At 48.4% G+C, this 21,707-nt stretch overlaps 1 protein-coding gene across 1 annotated transcript in view; it reads right to left on the reverse strand.

Annotated features, from left to right (window-relative positions):
• The window catches only part of LOC137903138 (CUB and sushi domain-containing protein 3-like), a 180,189-nt gene that overhangs the window by 76,771 nt on the left and 81,711 nt on the right, over window positions 1-21,707 (reverse strand). The window contains 1 exon segment of the mRNA XM_068747273.1: window positions 9,359-9,566. Within this exon segment, the coding sequence (XP_068603374.1) occupies window positions 9,359-9,566 (208 nt within the window).

Genomic DNA, 21,707 nt, shown 5'->3' on the forward strand with positions numbered 1-21,707 from the left:
CGTTCAGGCAGATGTAGACGCAAATCAGGAACATGGTTTTATGGCTCATTTATGAATCAAACAAACATTAAAAGCTGAAACAGGAAGTGGAATTGTCAGATTAATGCCAGCTCACGCCTCAAAATTAGATTTTTGGGAGGGGGGGGGGGTCAATAAATCTGCAGGAGATGTTTTATTTTTCATTTAAATACTGTATTGTCTGTAAAATAAAAAATAAGCTGCTGATGAAAGCGCCTCTCACACACACTCGACTTCAAATTCCCTGGCACTCGCCATCGCACTCGTCCCTAAAGTGGTGAAAACGGTAAACATCCTGTTTACCCTGTTGTTTACACGGCGACTTCTGTTGCATCAGGAGACGGCTTTGCTTTAAGAGAACGTCGCCATGTCGCCTTGCGAGCGAATAAATGGCACCTTTCATCGTTACGATTTATTTCTAAAGAATGTTAGACCTTGAGTTGTGTTGCGATGTTTACCGTGGAAAACAACAACGACAAAATAGACAGCTTGACATTTCGGAGACGGAGAGAGATTACCGCAGCTATGATATTCAAAATAGGTCCCTGCCTGGCGACACGTGCGGTACCCAACATGACAAACTATTGTGTGTGTGTGTGTGTGTGTGTGTGTGTGTGTGTGTGCGTGCGTGCGTATGTGTGTGTGTGTTTGGCGGTTCATGAGACAGTGGGGGAATGCTAAGTAATCAGGCGATCTATCTTAATAGCTTCCCCTAATTAAGACAAGAGGGAGCTGCCTCACATATACACCTGAAAATCTGTGTGCGCACACACACACACACGCACACACTAGGTGGAGCCATCATCAATCAGTATACAGAGTTGTCCTCTCTGTGTGTGTGTGTGTGTCTACATAGGCTATATGTTAGCGCTTGCAGCATCTAGCGAGCTGCGTCACTCCATCAATCTCAAGTGGGCAAAGTGATCAGTGTTCACGACAGGACCCTGCTCCGTCGCTGCCTCCCCTCCTTTTAGCTCTGCTAAATTTCTCTCCTCCTCCTCCTCTTCCTCGCCCGCCTCCTTGTAGCATGGCGGTTTTAAATCTGGCTAGTTGTCACGGACAGCTGAGGGCTGCAGCAAAACATGAGTGGGTGGCTGTGCAGCAACAAAAAAAAAGAAACCCTGATGTTGATCATTTAGAAACGGAGCTACTCTCGGCGTCACCTGTGGGAACTTTAAAATGATAAAATCACTCCTAGGCTTCTGCGGCCGGCTTTCATTGCACGACGTCCCACAGCTCGGAATGAGGCCATGCGTTTTGTTTTTTTATGCAACAGCGTCAGGTTTGCTCCCAGACCTCGGCGACATCCAACACATTTTGGGTGAACTTGTAACGCCTCGGGTTCGGCAGGCCTAATCTCTCAGCGTCGTCGTCCGACATGACTATTGCTCTTCAAGCTTAATGGGAACAAATCCTCACATCCAGATTCCTAATGGGCTTTAGGGAGCCTGAAGCCAGGGGAGTAAAGTTGTGTCAAGGAAAGGAAAAAGAAAAATCAGAGGATCCGGAATGACTAGACATTTGTGTGTCCGCATACTTTTGGCTACATCTTCGGATTCTGGGGGAGAAACAGGCGAATATCATCCGGATGCCTCTAAGCAGCGGCTGCAAAGCTCTGCAAGCATTAAAACGAACACGAGAAAAACACTTCCAGGAGCCGAAAGCACTTTAACTGCAGAATAAAACAAATCTCAACCAAACACATTTTGTTTTTGATCTAATGCTTTATCGCTCGATAATAGCTGGCGATAAAACATCGGCGTCTTTTATCACCTTCATACGTATGAGACGTTATTTATGGGAGAAATATGTTGTTGTAAAGGAAAAACAAAATTTTATCCTGCTATTTATTTATCTCATGCGAGGATTGTCGCAGGAGCAAACGTGTATTTAGAAAGTTACAATGATCTGCTGTGGCCTCGCCAAAACCGCACGCCGTGCTCCAGTGGTGATCCGTGTCTGGGCTTGAACCATCCCGTTTGGCGTCCCATCCGCCATCTAGAAAGGTTATTCGCTGTGGAGATAGGAAATATCAATGTTCCCTACCCGGCCACAGTGACCAGCCCAAAAAAACAAAAAGACTGGATGCTTGGGATAACGGTGATGTCATCGCGCCGTGGGATTAAGTTCAAAAGTTGAAGATGCCTCAAGAGTGGAAGTGACTTATTTTGTTTGTGTGTTTTTTTTATCCTGCGTGTACAACATGATTTTGTTTGCGTAAACCCGATAACCTAATTATCGTACGCTAATCTAATTCTGAATCTCGTTTTGATTCCACGACTAATTTCATTAAGATGTTTACTTGCGCGGCAGAAAGGGATTTAACTTGATATTCCCGTCTTATTACAAGACATTGTTGTGCGCCCCTTTGCTTTTAGGCAACAAGAAAGTGGCTTTTTGCCTTTTCTAGCAGCTGTGGCGTAACGGAGCTGCAGTTTTGGCCGGATCCCGGACAATGTGGACGATCGGATGGACATCGTTGTCTTCGTACGGCGCTTTCATCTCTGAGCGACTGCTCTATTCTGCTGTTGTTCTTCCATGCTTTAATCCCTCTATATGAACTGAGCTAAAGACACGCTGGATTAAACTGTTTTAATCTCATCGCCATATTTGGCGACCGGCAGATAGTTTCTTTATGAAGTTTCCGACCGTCCTCGGTTCCTTCTTGCCTCACCCCTGATGGCGTTCTCTTCCTGTGCCCCCCCCTCCATTCCTTTTAGTCCTCTTTCCACCTCTCTTCTCCTGTCAACTCTCATCTCTCTTCCCCTTATCCCTAATCCTGCGTCCCTGCCCTTGTCTCCTCCCCACCTTCACCTTCTTACCTCTTATCGCTTCTTCTTCTCTCCCGGCTCCTCGCGTCAACCCAAATTGCCCTTTCTGCTCCCCTTGTCTACCCATTCCTGTCTTGTTTGCTGTCTCTTTGGCTCTTCTTGTCTTCTTCTGCATGACCTGACACCGCCTCTTTAAAACACCATGACACTCCTTCTCCTCCTCCTCCTCTCCTCCTCTCCTCCTCTGCAATGGCTCCCTGATATACGATTGCGGGTTCCCACAAGGATTTGGTCATTTGCCTCAAAGGCTATCAGAGGTGTTGGTTATTATTGGGACTGGGCACCAGAAATTGGATTTAAAAATGTATGTCCCCTGAGACAGCGAGAGGGTTGCTGGCACAAACTTGAAACCCCAATGTTGGACATAGATCCAGAGGAAAGCAGTCAGCATTATGGCGTTGCTCCACAGCCATCAGCGCAACTCATTTTGCCTATGATGGGTGCCGTAACGGATTCTCTGGAGCCCGTTCCGACTCTGGAATAAGTGGTTGAAGTGATTTGCAGTTCATATCCAGGAAACCAAATAAATACACTGGCAAGACTCCATATCTGTGCGTTTGAGGCATCACCTTTCTGAAACAGACCGACTCTAATTCTGATGCAGCATCGCTGGCAACACATCATCGGAGCAGCAAAGTGGAAATGATCCCGTTTAAAAGCGTTGATCCAGCTAAATCAGCCGGAGAACCGGGAAGACGGTTACGGATTTTATGTTCTCCAACCAAAGTCTGTCTAAAAATCATCGTCATCACTTGTGGTGAGACGCCGTCCGTGCATTTGAACCTTCTGCACGAACGGTCATTTAATCCAACGCACCAGGACAGTTTCCTTGTTCTCACTCTTTGTTATGTTTGAAACGATATTATTGTTGGCTATATTTGGAATTCTTGCTATCGCTATTTCTAATGCAAAACCGCAGCGTTCCGTGAATCGTTGTTTTTAGCATTTCATAGCGGTTGCATCTGCTACAACAACAACGATGTTAAAGCACAAGGTGCCACTTTATTCTGAATGAAATGCAGAGAAACGGGACACATTTATTCGCTAGCTTGTGTTCCCCTGCAGTTCTCCAGTAAAAGGCCGCCTCTGCATGTACCTGGAGTTGCAAACAAAACATGGAGTCATACATCAAAGCAGAGCCCTCGAATGCCACGAGTGGTCAGGAAGTCCGCTGAGTGCCATTAAATCCCGCTCGCAAAGGTTCCGGCTGCCGGGGGGGTTCTCCAAGCAGGGCCACAGTCATTACCGGGAAACAACTGGGGTGCATAGTTTGATTCAGAGATCTTGAACCGGGCCAGCTGTTCTGCTTTTTGTGTGGTTTTTGTGTCGTTCATAAACTTGTACGCAATCTGAGACGTGCATTTGTGTGTGTGTGTTTTCAAACAGGGAAGGGATGCCAACTTCTGTTCAAGGTCGACGCTCCATTTCTGATTCAGGAGGCGATGGCGCGGCTTTCCCAGCATCCTCTCTGCCAGCGGCATTGATTAGCCCTCAGTAAGCACAACATCACACACACACTCTTTTTGCATCTCTTACTCCGACGTGAAGAGCTGGAAAATGCTTAGGTGTTCAGAATACTCAGTCACACACACAAATATTTAATGTTTCAGGACATTTGCATAAAGAGATGGAGAACGCAGCACAAAGCCGAACAAAGTGCGAAAACAAATCAAATGAAATGCTGCAGAGAGAGAATGCGTTTTGATTGATGACGTTGGCCAAATTGGGCTTGTTTTCCTGGGACGAACTTGGAATTGTTCCAATTGTACAGTACTTTTTCTTTTTTTGAGCACCAGGTGGTTTTTTTTGAAAGTTAAAGCAAGCAAAAACAAAACATAAATCAGACGATAGACCGGTAAATGCCACGAATTCCCAGAAAGCAGCGTGAACAGCAGCAAGCCAATAAGAATAAAAGGTTAAACTCACACACTGTGGAGGTTCAGTGAATTCACGGACAGTAGTAAAACGAGCTAAGTGGGGTCCGAATGTGTGAGGTGTTGCTGTAACTCTAATCTTCCTGAGTGCTGGTGCACAGCACCAGGTGTGATGATGGAGTGTTAGCGCTAATAGCGGGCTTCGCTACGTCGCGTCGGGTCAAAAGGTTCGGAGGGAACCGTGGGAGGATGAATGCAATAACACTGTAACTGCAGCAGATGTTTCAAGACGTCCTTGGCTCGGAGCAAGCAGGGACGACATGCACGCTGTCATGCACGGTAACTCGCTGTTTGCATTCACACCATGTTGTCAAACCGTACGTACGAACCGTGCTAAACCGTCGGCCCTAAAGCGAAAGGATTCCAGGCACTGAGAGATTCCGACTCGACAAGACTTATTAGAAAAACTAATCCTCAGCTAGCTGGGGGCTGGGAGACGACAGACGTCCAACGGCCCAGTCTGTCACTCTCATTCGGCGAATGGCAGGACGGTCGGCCCACCTGGTGAGTGTGATGCATGCAGGAGTCGTAGCCGGGAGAGCCTTTCAGGTTGGGGAGGAAAGGATCCAGATAGAGAGATCGATGGAGGAATGCATGTATGGACGGACAAACAGATGGAGAGACGCAGACAGAGGCAGTAAATTCTGTTGCGCATGCTCAACTTGGTTTCAAGGACGACTGATTCCAAAAAACCCAAAATGCAAAACTTGTATTGTGTGTGTGTGTGCGCATGTAGTGTTGGGCTTGGATTACAGGCACTTGGCTCACAGCAATGCGCTGCTCTCATAGGCGCGAGCATCCCTCTCTGCATACCGATTAGACGCCGCCCGGGTGAGGAGAGTCTTTGTGACTCTGCATTTTGCGAGCGTGTGTCTGCGGGAGCCGGGAGCGTGTGCGGGGTGTGTGTCGTTTTGCGTGTAAACACGGGTGTGGCCGCGTGTTTGCTGTTTGCGTGTGCGGCGCTTGCTGTTTGCAGCCCTGCAGGAACTGATAACAAATTGCAAAATTCTTCTGCGCCTCCCAATAGTGGCAAATCAGCTATTAGCTTTCACTGCTAATTGCCATTTTGAATTAGCATTTTTTAGCAATTAGTTGATGTTTTTCCCCCCTTGCTGACAAATAGTATTAATATATTAACACTTGGCATGGAAGGTTTGCCCCCTATAAATGAGGTCATTTACATTTACAAGTCTGTAAAGGCTTATCACAGGGGTGGGCAAACTTTTTGACTCGCGGGCCACAATAGGTTCTAAAATTTGACAGAGGGGCCGGACCAAGAACAGATGGATGGAGTATTTGTGTGAGCTAATATAAATGACACATGAAAGCTATTGCATTAAAGGATTCGGCCTTTTACAGGTAGCATTACAGGGAAAAGGTCAAATGAATGAGGTTTAATTATAATACAATTATATTTAATGATATTATTTGGACAAGTTCGGCGGGCCGGATTAAAAAGACCAACGGGCCGCATATGGCCCCCGGGCCTGGGTTTGCCCATGTCTGGCTTATCATGACCGAGAACGTTAACTGATAGTGAGAAACCAGGATTTTCTCGTGTTTAAACCAAGCATCCATCTCCTCTCTGTGTTAATCACAATGCATCAAGTGCTCATTTGATGTCTTTCACATAGCGTCAAGTCCCCAGGGAGTCTCATAAGACGGCGGGTAATCCTTCTGAATAATTGTATCTGTCCCGTTTCTTATATTCTGGAATTGTGATTGTGGAAGTGCGTCGTCGCCAGATGGAATACAATCAAAGACTAAGAATCAAAATCTGCTTGAAGGCTTCAAAATGGCAATAATGACGATTCTCAAGGTTGAGAGGCACAGAAACAGAGTTTAAGAGACGCACGTCAAATTTAGATGTTGTCAGACCTGGTGGTTAAATAAAAGTAGTAGAATTACACTGCAAAAAATGCTTCATGGCAGGTAAAAGTACTACATTCAAAATATGACTAAAGTGAGTCTTATACTTATTATGTGGTTATTAATACTACAACAGCTGTCTGCTAATTATAGGTTTTCTATGTAAGCTTTTATTTCAAAAGGAGTTTTAAACCAATTAAAATACAGCCAACTAATCCCAGATGAGCTAAAAGCTAAAAACACAGGCGCAGCTAACATTGGCATCACTTCCCGAAGAACTCCCGAAGAGAGCGCCAGTCTGGTGTTTTCATTGTCTCTTGTTCTGTCTGGCCCGGATTTTCCATGTGCATCAAAACACGGCTTGGAGCCGCACCAAAGCGAACCGGCTGACAATGGGCTCCTTGTTGTTTGAACAGACACGGCCGAGCCAGACGCGCCGTCTGCTGACGGCTAGCGGCGATAATGGCCGACCATCGCAGCGCGTCTTCGGGCTCGCCCTCAGAATGTCCCTTTGAAATCGCTACATAATGCGTTCATGCGAATATGGAGACACGGATCTGCTTTATTTCATTTACAACCGGCTCCTTCTCGAGATGCGAGGAACGCAAAGGTGTGCGTTTCCAACTTTCCGGTCCCCGCGGGGCTTCCGACGAGCTACCGCGACCCGGCGGTGGCGTGCAAATTGAAAAGCTTTTATAAGGCAACGCATGCCGCACATTTAATCTGCAGGAATATGAAAGCAGAGAAGCTGAAAAGCAAACATTTAGGAGTCCATAACGACATTTTACTCGTTGATTATTTTCCTTTCAGCTCCCACCCACATGCTGGGTGAAGACATAAACTCGGATGTTTTCAGCACCCAGGAGCGAGCGGCGTCGTTTGGTTTTCTAGAAAAGACTGAATTATTTAGGGAATGGAAGATATACGAGGGGGGGGGGGGGGGGGGGGCTTCGCTAATGTTATGCCAGGAGTTTCACCTTCAGCTGTGATTGACGTGAATTGTTGCACGTCCGCCGGAGGCCTTGAAGAAGAGTTTCGCCCTCCGTAACGCCCCTCTGAAGATTGCGCCATCCCAAAGTCTTTCAGTGACTTGTCCTCCGTCAGCTCGGATGAAAGAGATACTTTAACCCCCCCCCGTCCCCCCTCCCGGATAACTTTGTGTTCTTCCAGGTGGAACCCGCTTAATAAGTCATTTACAGCGAGCTCAGATGTCCGGTCAGCGGGAAATGGGAAATGTACTTCTTTGGAAGGAAGATGCTCGCCAAGACGGACGCTACATGCAGGAAGTCATCTTTAAGCGTGCACGCTTACGAATCGTGAACGTGTTTGTCGTTCGCCGCGCTTCGAAGCGCCCCGACTTATTACGTCGTCAGACGACAATTAATCACAATCAACCCTTTTTAAGGTCACTGCGGCAGAATCTTCACTTATTAACAGCATCGAGGCGCGTTTTGCCGCCGGCTGCACCTCTGAATGTCACCGCCGTCATCTCCGAGCAAACCCGCAACCGGGAGGTCGGCCCGGCGACGGAACCCGTCCAATGGGAAGCTTCGGCGGAAGGGCCTCGGCGCCGCCGTGTGAAGCTCCAGTTAATTCAGTGAGTAAATAACAATGCTTTACACAAGCAAGGCAGCGGTCAGACTAAATCACACATGACCGGCCCCCGTGAGCCCCCAAAGGCCAACAATACAACTCACAGCAATAAATATTGGTCGTAAATATTTCTCGGGGGGGATTTTTCACAGCGGCGTGGTCTGAAATGTGCTCTTCCTCCAAGATAAAAGGCTGGCAGTTATCCTGCTCTGTCTAAGAGTTTGTAAATGCATTTTTTTTTTAAGCAAAAACTTCTATCGGTGCTCTTTAATCACTTACTTTTTACTTTTTTACTTTTGGGTGTGAGCTGAATGCTTTATTGATACACGGCGTGACAAAATCAGAAAAAATACAAATAAATCTCTATTTTAGCTTGAGCATCGTCGAACATTTAAATAGGTGCATGTGATAAAATAAGAACAGCGGAAAGCAACAGCAAATTAGCATGAAAAGCTATGACTTATTGATCAGCAGCACCCAGCTGCCGTTGTCTCTAGTGTCCTGCGCTGCACGATCGATCCACATGCACACGCATTTATGTGCTGATCTCCCGGACCATGATGGGTCTGCCTGATCAATAGTTGATAAGCAGCAGCCGGAGTGATAAACATTTTAATAAGTAGCAAACGCCCACACGGACACACTTATGCTAACATTATACTTCAAAACTTCACATTTTCTCATGGGAAACTTGCAGTATTTAAAGAATGAGAGAACTTCACAACATACATATACATGAAATACGGTCCTTCTACTACCTGTTCTTACTCCGGTGCTATCTTTTTATTAGCTGCTCTAACTTTTAATAGCTGCAATCCGAGTGCCGTTAAAGTGTCCCTAAAACTCAGGAGTTGCAGAAATGTCAGGTTGGAAATGTCAACTGAGTCCTTTCTCGTTCCCAAAGTATGGATTGAAAGCTCGAACGCAGAGCGGAGTACGACAGGGCTCTGTTGTCCCTCAACGGCGCCGCTCAGGACGAGGACGTCTGTGTCTAGACTCTAGAGAAGTTGTGTTCGCCATCATGACTGCTTTAAAACCAAAAAAAAGCCTGACCCCTACATAGATGTGATGCGACGCGAGTCTGAAAACCAACCAATGAACTCGGGGACTCACCAAATGGTCGGGGGCTCGGATCCCTCCACCTCCAGGTAGTCGTACTTCTCCTCCATCTGGAAGTCTGTAAAGATGACAGAGATGGTGTCTCCCGGTTCGGCCAAAAGGATCCAAGTACAGTCGGCCTGGTTACCATAGTTGCCGGGGTAACCGGGGCTGGTCACCACCCCACTGCCGCCCCTCACAGTGCCCCCACATGTGTCCTCAGCTGTCAATCAAATCAGAGTGACAAATAGAAAACCTGGGTTAGGGAGAGGAGGAGGGACGGAGGGGCGGACTCAGAAGTTCAATTTCTTTTTGGATTAATTCTTTTGTTCACAGCTGTGTGTGATGGAGGAGGGTGTTAATAACCAAATTATCAATCGAGGGCTAGTTATTAGTATATACAGTATAGCATTAGAATTTCTTAAACCACCGTTATCTCGTTTTAGAGTTAAGGCAGCCCCCCCCGACCCCTCTGAGGTGATTTGTCTCAGGTACCGTATTTGGAACATTGCAGGTAAAATCTTTGGTCTCAAATCCTCGTGTTATTTTTAGAAGTGGACGACATAAACTGTCAAGTCGTATTAGCAGACCATATTGTGACAATATGGAGCTCTGATATCAGGAATGTCGACCCGCTCGGTTCTGGACTATGCCAGTAGGTACCGGATGCTTTCTATGGCCCAGTTAGAATCAGGGTCGGGGGTTCAGGGGTCAGGCTGAACTTCCTGTTCCCATTCAGAGCTGCTGTCCTCTCCTCCAATAACAAGATTTCATTTCCTCCAATCACAGAGCTCCGCTCTCGTCTCCTCCAATCACCGCCGAGGAATTTTGAATTTAGATTTCTTCCCATTTGACTCATCTTTTAATCGGTTAGTCCTCGCAGTACGGGAACATACAGATCAGATTGCGCTGCTCGCTTTTGCCTGATTAGTATCGATCACATCTGATTGTTGATCATTTGCAGTGCTGATTGCTTGCATAACAGATAAAGACACATGGATTGCGCTGTGCACACGGCATCAATTACACACACATCATTTATTCAGATACACTCATGGAGAAAAAAACACACGACATCGGACCTTGTCGCGTCACTGGCACGTCGATGAAGCAGACTGAGCTCAGTTCGCCGATGAAAAAGCAATCTACGTCTACGTCCTTTAAGGAAAAGGAACGCCTCCCTAATGCAAATAAAATCAGTAACTGACGTAAAGCGAATTGAGCCCAGCCTCAAATCCACTGCTTCAGTGATGAAAGGTACAACGTGGAGCCTTTTTTTCTCAGAGCGTACAAACCGAGCTTCACACATAAATATAATTATACCCGCGTGATTTATAGTTACACATAAAACAGGCAGCGTTGCATCAAACGCACTCTTACAGCGGACGGGCATTATCCGACACACCAGGGAGAGCAATTTGGGATGAGACCGGTTCCATATTTCTGGACCGAATGTTATCATCAGCATTTAGGGAAGACAGAAGGAGCAGCGGCGCCTCCTGAGTGCACTATAAGTGTGCAGACAGGCGCTGTCGGGAAGACATGGCGTCCCCCGAGCGCTCCTGAGGGATGCGTGCACAGATGACGGATAAGGTGGGCACCGAGCCAGACTCCGCCCACAGGAGAATGACATCGATCGGGACGGTAGAAAAGAACGGAAACGAAGATGTGAACGGAGAAGCGGAGGGGAAAATGCTGTGATTATAAAACTAGAGCGAAACTAACAAACAAACAAACAGGGATTGTGTGGAAATAGAGGGATTCATCAGATGGGAAACGCGTAACAGGATCGGACTAAATATCTGATTTGAAATCAATTTTGTCTTCTCCAGGAGACCGGAACGCGACGTTCGGAAGCTTGAAAGACTTCCGGTTGCTGATTGTCTTGTTAACAAGACAAGCCAGCTGGGCACGGCAGGCACGGCGGGCACGGCGGGCACGTCGGCCCGAGCTACAGGTGCTGCCGGGGTGTTGAGGATGAGGCCGAGGAAGAAAGACGTTAGTTATTCAGTTAGATCCCTCATTTAAACAGCTTCGTATTGGCAGGCAGGCAGACAGACAGGCAGACAGACAGACAGACCCTTCATTCACTGGATAGACATTCAATCTCCAGCTCGACAGTTGAGGAGATTTGTGCAAATGACACCTCCAACCAAGGCCTGCTGGGACCTCATCAGGTTTCAGCGATGTTGTAAAAGTCAGTGCGTGTGCGTGTGTGTGTGTGTGTGTGTGTGTGCACAGTGGAGCGCACCGTTTGCAGGGTGACAGCTGTCGACGAGCGACACACACACACTTCCTCCAGCAACCCCCCCTCCCCCGGCTCACTGACGTGCCGGTGACACCTGACAGACAGGTGGAAAGGCCTCAAGGTGCACCTTGAGGCCACACATCAAAGTGTAGAATAATTATTAAAAGGGGACAAACTAACGCGGGCGAGTCGTAACTTTAAGATGTCATAACCTTTACGTCCCTCGGTGATGATATTCTCTGGCCTTTTTTAGCGTGTTCGCTGGAGGGGGAGGGCGAAACGTCCGGATACGTGCAGCCCACACTGATCACCCTCAAACACCCCCCCCCCCCCACCCCGACGCACCTGTTAATGACAGATCCATCAGTTCTGATAGAACCTGGAGCTGCTGGAGGCGTTCGATACGCCCGCCTCTACATCACGATCAAACCGGGCTTCCTTCCTCTCGAGTTCCCGCTGCAACAATTCAAACGCGCCGCAGAAATCCTTTATATTCAATTACAGGCTTGTGAATAATCTGCGCTTGACAAATAATCCCAAACGATGCATGAAAGGCTTCGCTAGAAAGCCGGACACACGTTAACATGATTGATGATAAAAGCATCAACGATAGGGATGTGATTATTATCAACAAAAACTGAAACAGATTCCGGATGAGGGAATATTATTTTCCGAACATGCTCCAGTTGGAAAATCAAATAACTGCAGAAGAATAACTACTTGGAATTTAATCCCTATATTTACTTGGACTAGGAGCTCAAACTGAGATTGAGGCGTGGCCTCATCTACAGGTGCGGAAGGAGAGACATCGTGCTTCCCTTTCTTGTCCCATCAGGGAGCTGCTCTCGCCCTCTCTCGCCCTCATGTCCCCCCCCCATCCTCCCTCCCCGGCCGTCTCGGCTTGACGCGTGTCTCCTCTCTCCGTTTCTGCATCCAGACTCCTCCATTCCCTTCTTCTCCTCCTCTTCGGGTCTCCCCTCAGTGCTTCCTTCCCCCGTCCGCATTCATCTTTGCCTCTCGCTGACACTTGTGCCCCCCCCCCCCACCCCCCCCTTCTTACCCTTCCTACCCTTCCTAACAATCCCCATCTCACCCCTCCCTCGCTCCGTCTCTCTCATGGCCTGGGGCGCTTTGATCACTTGTTCTTAGCCTCCTTATTCTGTCTCCCTCTCTCCCCTCCGTTCATCCCTTCTTCCCTACTGTGCTGTCATCTCTCTCTCTCTCTCTCCTGATTTATTTTCTGTTTAATGGCTTTTCTGGCCTCATCTCTTTCTCTCTACCCTCTTTTCCCCCCCTCCATTCCTTTTCTGCATCACTTTGATAGGCAGATTACTATCACGATTGTACTCCCACACACACACACACAGGGCCCAGTGTGCTGTCAGCCTCTAAGGATTATGGGTCATCCACATCATCCTCCCTTCTCCCCGGCCTCCGGCCGGTATCCATCCATTATCTTCTTGCCCCTCACACCCTGTAAAACATGAAGCTTCCCCGCATGCCTTTGATACCTCGGCTTTACCGCCGTGAATCACTGGACGGGAAGCAGCCTGTAAAACACGTGTATGCAAATGAGACGCCATTTGTTTTGAATGCATTTTCTCCCGGACGCACATCAAACTCTCTGTTTGTCTTTATTCCTTCTTTTTTATATAAGATGTGAGGCCGCAGTTTGCCCTTGCCGATTGGCCGGTGCGGAACAGGATATTGGATTTGCTCCTCGAGGGCGGACTTCGATTCAGGAAGCAGAAATCTGCCTTGAGAACCTCCAAGGAACGAAACCGGACTTAATTTAGCTGTTCAGGAAATTATCCTCGAGCCGATTTAGCGTTTTTTGTGTGTGTGGACAATGACGCGCCGAGAGAACTGGCTGCTCCATCTGGTATTCCTTGGCTGCTATTCGCTCATGCAACAGACATGTGGGCTGAAGGGACGCTCATCGCTGCCAAGCGCAAACCGATCTGGACACGGAATCCATTATGATGGCTATGATTAGGAGTTCTCATCCACAATATGGACTCATTGCAAGGGGGGGGGTTGTATGGTTTCACCTGCGACCAATGCCCACTTTGTGTCTTTAGTTTCAGCTTAAAGACCCAAACCCAACGGTATCAACGCGTTTAATCTTGCATCCGCCCCTTGTCATTTCCGTCATTGGCTGTCATCGTATTCTCGTATCGCGCTTTTAAACCCCCGCTGGAAACATATTTGTCGCTGTCCTCTGACCCGTCGGAGCGTTTAGGGCGGCAGGCGAGAGATCCACGCCGACCTTCAGCCCCTCCAGCCATCTGTCCACATATCGGTGAACAGACGCTGCCTGCCAGTCAAATAACAGCCCAACGTTTAGGGCAATCAGGGCAGGAGAGCGGTATGACGGTCGAGCGACAGACGGAGACACTGATTGATCGATGGATCGCTATCATCATCGTTATTCTTACAGTAGCCTTGCGACCTTGTCTCACCGAATTAGAGTTTGATGGCTGATAAATGATGCAGTGGCGTGAAACGTGGTTCCCGTCGTGCCCGGTATTACCATCTGACCCTGCCCTCCCCGAGCAGAAGGTGACGATGACCCAAATGGTCTTACTGTCCGCCGCACTTTGGAAAGTTCAACCGGTGCGTCAGATGGTCTCTACTCTGAGTTCAGCGGGACGGTAAAGGGGGCAGCGCCACCCTGGGCCACAACCGGACCCCTATGGGAGGCGGGGTTGGTGTTATCCTTTAACAGCAGGTGTGTCTGATTGGTGTTTGCGACACTGATTTTTACAAACTAATGCACAGCTAGTTATAATGCTAACGTTTCCATCTGTGCCTCGACAACAACATCACGGTTAATAGCGACATTAATAGCTTTCTCCGGGTGGGATAGGGCGGGCGGGGCTTATATCCGGCCGTCATGGAATCCTGATGACCTCTGATAAAGATGCGAGGATGAGGAAAGAGCTAAAGGTGAGGCGGCTACGTTAGCCGACGGAAAGACGGATGACAGACCCGAACCGTGACGATGACGGATGATTTAATGAAGAGCTGACTCTCTGAAAGGAAAGAAAACCAATTAGAAGACACAATGGAAACATGGAGGATGGGGAAGAAGGGAAGGAAGGAGGAGGGAGGGAAGACGGAGGGAAGACGGATGAATGTTGGATAGAGTTGGATCAAGACAGCGATTGAGAGGATTAGTGGGAACAATAGTGTGATGAGAAGAGAGATGGAGGAATACGAGTGCAGATGAAGAGCAGAGGCGGAGGGATACGAAAAAGCAGAGCGGTGATTCGGAGAAATGGGACAGTTTAAAGATAAATACATTTAAAGGGGTGCGTGATGAAGAGCTCATGAGCTGCGGAAGTTAAAAATGTTGGGAGGGATTTGTTTTCTCAGGTTTTTGTGTATTTGTTTTTATTGTGTTGCAGCAACAGTTGCAGTACATTAAAGTATTATGTGTGAAGAAGCAGCCGTGTCTCCGGATGGTACCCAACTCCTCCTCTTCACTTGCGTTTCTGTCGTTTTCTGTCTCTCCTCCCGGGATGGGAGGAGAGGAAAGTGTTTTCCCCATTTCAAATACTTTTTCCATCTTTTCTCGGCTTCCATTTTTTATTCTCGGCGGTTACACGACTACCAGCAGAGGATCTGACGGGAGTAATCTTCCCGTGTTTTCATCCTCTCTCCACACGTCGCTCCATCTTCCTCTCTGAATGGTCCGTCGGTACGGGCCGTGCGAGCACCTCTGTTGGTACCACGCGTCTCTGAGCGTCTCTGAGCTCGTGCCGGTCCGTTTGAATTATTCATGAGGTTAAAGCGCTCCTCTGGGATGTAATGCAACATGCTTCTAATAGCTTATTCACAACATGCCTGTCTATGTTTGAACACGCGCCGCTTCGGGAGATTCGAGTCTCAAACTCTGAAAACTGGACCCAGTTCGACCCGTCTGCAAAAGAGACGCCTTTGAACCTTTGCAAAAACGCCATCTTCTGTGAGGCGAGCTGCAGGAGATCCGTTATCACACAGATCTACGGCTGCATTCTCACATTAATATGTAGAATCCAGACGTGCATAGTTTAAACGGTTTTCCTGATGCCGCACGGAACATGCGGATCACACACGCGTCGTGGCGACTCCTCCGGCGGTGCGTGTGTGTGCGTGTTAGGTATGATTTACCAAGTGTTGCTGGGGCATGAAAATGAATATGAATGACTGAATTCATGTCGGCGCGGTGCAGCATGACATTCCATCTATTTCCATCCGGCAGGGGAAGGAGCCACAGCAAATGTACCGTCTCCTGTTTACGATGATACGACACGTCAAGCAGGGGCGGCCTGTCGGCGGCAGCGCGTGACACGCAGCGCCGCAGGTACACAAATACAAATGTGCTTTAGTAAACGGCGTGATAATACAATGCATATAATGCGCCCCCCCCCCCCCTCAATATGTAGATACTGTCTCTGCTTGTCAGCTTTCCAACGAGGTATATAGGGGATATAAAAAACACAAATCGTACTTAGAAATAAAAGAAGGAAGAATAAAGAAATAGCTGTTTCTAGCTGAACAGAAAAACCTACAGCCTTGAGAACTGCTTGTGCTTTGCAGCACGCGTCGCGTCGCGTCCCTGAATCCGACCCACCGGGGTCGGATCTTTTCTGCCGCTCTCATTGTAAAAAAAGCAGAACTTTGTGATCACTCTGCAGATGAACGTGTGAAGAGTTCAGCGCTGCAGGTGGAGGGTAGTTAAAATGCAAACATGTCACAGCTCTAACGCTTTCATCTTTATCGAAGGAGGCGGGCCGACTTGGGCGCTTGCCTCTCTGACTTCCTGTCTGTCCACGTGCACTATGTGCACGTGTGGACACGTGACGCTGAGAGCGCCGCTCATGACTTAGCCGAGTTGATTCAGAATCTCTTTATGTTCAAACTATATTATGCGTGCGAAATGAATGCCTGAACAGCGGTCTCCGTGGCAACCCGAAACACATCCATCATTGTTACCTATAGGACCTACCGACAACCTAGGATAGAGCTGTCAATCACCGCTGTCCCGAGAGAGGATGGGACAGGCCGAAACGCCCACATCTGCACAAGTACACACCGCCGTGTGTGTGCATACGCACAAATAGAACAAACACGATCTGCGTCAGCGCGCACACACACACACACACACACTGACATGAAAGCGAGGCATTTATGTCATGCTCCACTTGCACATGTTGCACATCCACCCTCGATGATAACGACGGGCTCGTGTTTCTGTAGCAACGACTCGGCGCGCTGCACCAGCTCAAAGTCAAACCGCTTTGCTTTTGTGCGAGCAGCACAGCGACACTTTCCCTTGTGTGTCGCTAAACAACTCGACCGGCCACGAGTTGGTCCTGGTTTTGGCGTCGAATCCCATTTGAGTGTTGGAACAAATCAACATTTTGTGCATCCATTTCGTCGCGGAGCAGAAACGGCTCCACTCCAACACATTCGTTGGGAAACCGTTGCAAAAAGCTGTGTTGCAATTCTTCTTTAAAAAAAAAAAGATTCAAAACTATCGAAGCTGTTCAAATCAAGCTCAGAGGGCCCCCAGAGGGCCCCCAGACCAGACGTCTCACAAAGCGCCTTTGGGGACTCCATCACAACAGACGTTCTCCAACAGCAAGAAGTTTGGCCCCGACTCCTCACATCTCCTCTACGCCGCTCTTTCACTGTGGAATAGAGGAGTAATAAAGTTTTCCTCCTTCCTTCACTTCCCCCTGTCATGTCCTGGCCATAACCCCCCCCCCGCCCCGTCTCTCCTGCGATCGCTCTATCTCTCCGCATCTTCTTTTCCCTCTTGCTTTTTCACCATCCGTCCTTCTCACCCAGATTAAACTGTCCATCCGGCTGTCCCTCTCCAAAATCCCCCGTTACACACCACCCCAGGCTGTGTGTGTGCGTGTGTGTGTGTGTGTGTAAGCCAGACACACTTGCTGAGCATTAACCTGTCAAAGAATGGAGAGACGGGGGAGAGAGAGAGAGTAAAGGGGAGGGGCTACATGTTGCTGCACAGGGGGTCGTCTCTTGTAAACCCGTCAGTGACTTTAAACGTGTCTAAACGTCTGATATTAATCAACTTCAAACACCTGAGGGTCAAAAAAGTCCACATTTAAAAGGTCGAATCCCAATTCTTTTTTAATCCACCGCCCTCGGTTTTGATTCATTTTGGGGCGGGGGAGGATTGAGGCTGGAACCTTTCTCTAGGAAACGGGACGCCACTCGACTCGTCATCGTTAGATCCGTTATGTTCTGGTTCCGGTAATTATCGCAGATTTTTCCACGGCAGATTTCTTTCCGGCCGGAAATCAGACCCGAATCCTGGTTTCCTGTGTTGTCATGGCAGCCGTGATTATTGTTCTGTCTACGGTGTTGATTATCACACCCGCCGTGCGGCTCTTATGGACGCAACCATCCGATTGCCTCCAACCGAACACAGCGGTTCAGCTAGTTCACCGCACCGTTGGATGCGTCGTACCGCATGCACGCCATGCGGTGTTCGTAATAGCGGGGAGGAGACGGTAGGCATTACGAGGCGGGTTGTGCATGTTCAACATTCAAATGTGACCATTATGGTAAACAGTGCAGCTGCACAGCAGAAGAGCAAATTAAGGATGTGGCCAACACTTGAGCGGTCAAGTGCAAGAAGCGCTGCACGAAATGCATCATCGTGAACGCGGGCACTTTGGCTGCGCGTAGAATCACACGCTCAGAAACAAAAATGAGCGCTGATGCCAAGCCGGCTGGATTGGGTCGCGACCTGGCTGACATTTGTAGTGCGGTAATGTAGATATAATAGAGCCTCTCAGAGTAAAGAGAGGCAGCGGGGGGGCGGGGGTTCTGTTGCTGCTCCTCTTGCATCCTGTTGAGAGGCGCAGCGGCGGCTGCGTAAACTAAGGAAGTGTGCACTTTTCTCTCGGACACTTTTACGAGAAGCGAGGCTGGGTGGCCCGATGTAATAAGCCTCCTGCTCAGGTCAGAGTGTTTACAGGGTCGATTAGAGGACGACGCGGGCCTCATCCTTTCTGATCAAATGGGGGGGGGGGGGGGGGGGGCACGAGAATGAACCGGGGGAGCGTCTGCCGGCGTTGTTCCCTCGCCACGTTTTACAGTTTGGCAAATAGCATTAATGCTAAATTGATGTGCAAGAGAGAGGGAGGGAGTGATGGAGGAGGGAAGGGGGGGGGGGGGGCTGTGTGTGGTTGCATAATGCCACCGGTTAAATCAAATGGAACCAGGTTGAATTGATCAGCAGGGAAGGTGGACAAAAAAAAAGTTCATGTCCAATCCTGACACGCACAGGGAAGCGGTTAGCGGCTAAATGAGCCCCCGCTGATGGCAGTGTGTGTGTCTGCAGCTCTGTGTGTGTTAATGTGAGTCGGTTGTGTAGGAGTGTGTGTGTGTGTGTGTTTGCGTTCCATCAAATCAGTACCTGACAAAAAGTCTGCTGGCTGACGGAATCTGCAAATGAATCAGGCGTGGGAAGTAAAACAGCTGAAAAACAAACACGTGTGTAATTTGTAGGAAAATAATTGGAAAGAAAGTGTCTTTTGTGCGTCTGTGTCGTCTCATCTGACCTTCTCCTGGTCCATCGGAGCTGACTTTTATTATTTTCCCATGTAAGCTCAAGAAATGGATTTTAAATCATCGTTTTTAGGAGTCAATTTGCATTTTGAAGGTGTTTTGTAGGATATTTCTCTCATTCAGTGTTTTTAGTTGCCTCTGCCGAGGATAAGATAACTCAAAATGCTCTGGACGGATCTTGTGTTGGGAATGTTCCCGGGAACAGATGATTACGTTTTGGTGATGATCCAGAAGAGATCCTGATTTATGGATCACTTTGTACATTTTTTTTTACTGCTTTTCTAGTTTGTATATAATCTGGTTGTTCAGCTGCAAAAATGTTAGCGTCTTCTTGGAGACAGACTCATCTGTAGACGGTCCCTAACACTCCTATCGTAAAAAGAACAATGCCATGTTGAAGCCAGTGTGCTCTGAGAGTACGGGCTTGTCACACGTCTCATGCCGTGCCACGATTCCGGGCTGGGCTGCACACCGTGACGTCTGCATTGTCTTCGCTGCAGGGTGCAACAAAAAGACACCGGAGGTACTGGAGCACCGAGAGCAGACGCTTGGAATTTAAACACGATCCTTTTTTTTTTTTTTTTTTGACGCCTATCTTAATTTTCAACTCTGAAAGTTGGTTGAAATTCGTGGGTTTTGATAAATGTGGTAATCTATATCGTTGTACATAAATCAGCCTAATCACAGAACCTGATGGGATGTCAGCCTCCAGCACCGCTTGATTGATAAACGAATTGTGTTTTGGTGGAATCATTGTGGAACGGCAGGCTGGTGTGATAAAGCCGTGAATACGGGAGGTGACGTCAAACAAGACGAATGAAATCGATATTAAAATGTAAGGCAAGAAATATTTCCCTCGTCTCTTGCAGCTCACGAGGAAAAACATTGATAAATGTAGCTTCTATCTGCTCCAGCTTTTTGCTGAATATACTGCGGGCCGACTTTAAATTAGCATTTAAATAGCGACGACACAATAAACCGCTACGCGACGCTTCTCACACTCGCACATCTTCGAGGTCATCATTTAAACAACTGTGAGCTTATCGAATACAAACAGCATGAAAGGTGACGGAGAGCACATGGAAGGAACACACCGGCGCGCGGATGAAAGAGAGAACGTCGCCGTGTGGCCTCGGCTTTTATTGTGAAAGGCCTTCCAGACTTCCTGCAGGCGAGCTGCCGCGGCAACCCAGGGTGTCATTGTTAACCAAAGTTTACGCAGCCCCCCCCCATCATCAGCATCAATTGATAGACAGGAGAGGGAGATTATGTGCAGAGTGAAGGAGAAGAGAGGACGAGACTGGGAAAGCGGGGGGAGGAGCGAGAAGTGGGGGGGGGGCAGCAAGAATTGAGCAGGTCTGCAGAGGGGAGATAAGAGTGCTTCGAGTGCCGCTACAAGTCTGGTGCGCTGATCTGAGCGAGACACAAGTGTGGAGAGACTTTCATTACTGCGAACAGCGACTTGAATGACGTTTCAAATGTTATAATGAGGCCGACATGGCAACCTGCAAAACCAAAAAACAAAACGCCTCGGTTAACCCGACAGCGTGCTCCACGACTCGGGCCTCGTTCACCTTCCGGGTCGCCTGTGTTGCTGTGAGTCTTTCCCAGCTTTCCTACGAATGAGAGGCCGGATATAAACCGGAAGCGCCGTCCGCGCATTGCGGGGTTAAAATGGGGGTTCAGTTTAATGACGAAGTTGCTTAGCAACGCAACGTAACTCCATCGTTACGTGAGGACCGGCTGTAAAATGAACAACATAATGTAAAACTGTAAAAGATGAGCACGCACAGACACACCAACCACAACGATACAAATGTGTGTGTGTGTGTGGGAGCGAGAGAGAGCGAGAGAGAGCGAGAGAGAGAGAGAGAGAGAGAGAGAGAGGGTGGCAAAAAGGTAGGGCAGGATGTTAAATAAAAAAATGCGTTCCCGGTAGGAACATATGGTCCCAGATTACCTGAGCATGTATGGGATACTGCGTGTGTGTGTGTGTGTGTGTGTGTGTGTGTGTGTGTGAGTGTGTGAGTGTGTGTGTGTGTGACCAGCTGCTTGGATCAGCGGAGCTTTTCATCCACAGGGAACCATTAGCAAGATAATAATGAGGCCATGGAGAAGCTGGAAGAGGGATACCCCTCCCTCCCTCTCTCTCTCCCTCTCTCTCTCTCTCTCTCTCTCTCTCAAGGTTGAAGTAGAGGAGACCTTTTGGATTCGCGTTGTATAAATGTGACACGACCGTGTTCGTCGGAGGAAATGAGTCCGAGCTATTTGTGGTTTCTTTTTTTTCTTCTTTCTTTTAGCGACTCGGTCTTCTGAAATATCCTTCCAGTTTCTCACGCATGCCTTGAAGTAGAGAACGGCGCAGACGGGAGCGAGAAGCAGATGTTTGACTAATTAGCACTGGCGTGAACCGTCTCAGTGATGGAAGCGTGACTCCCCAATGCCGACTCGTATCAGCTTCCTATCGCCGCCACGAGCCGACAAACAACTGAAACACGCAGCCAGTCGGGCGCTTCCGTTTCCAAC

Source organism: Brachionichthys hirsutus, chromosome 13, assembly GCF_040956055.1.
Source record: "Brachionichthys hirsutus isolate HB-005 chromosome 13, CSIRO-AGI_Bhir_v1, whole genome shotgun sequence".
NCBI classification, from domain to species: domain Eukaryota; kingdom Metazoa; phylum Chordata; class Actinopteri; order Lophiiformes; family Brachionichthyidae; genus Brachionichthys; species Brachionichthys hirsutus.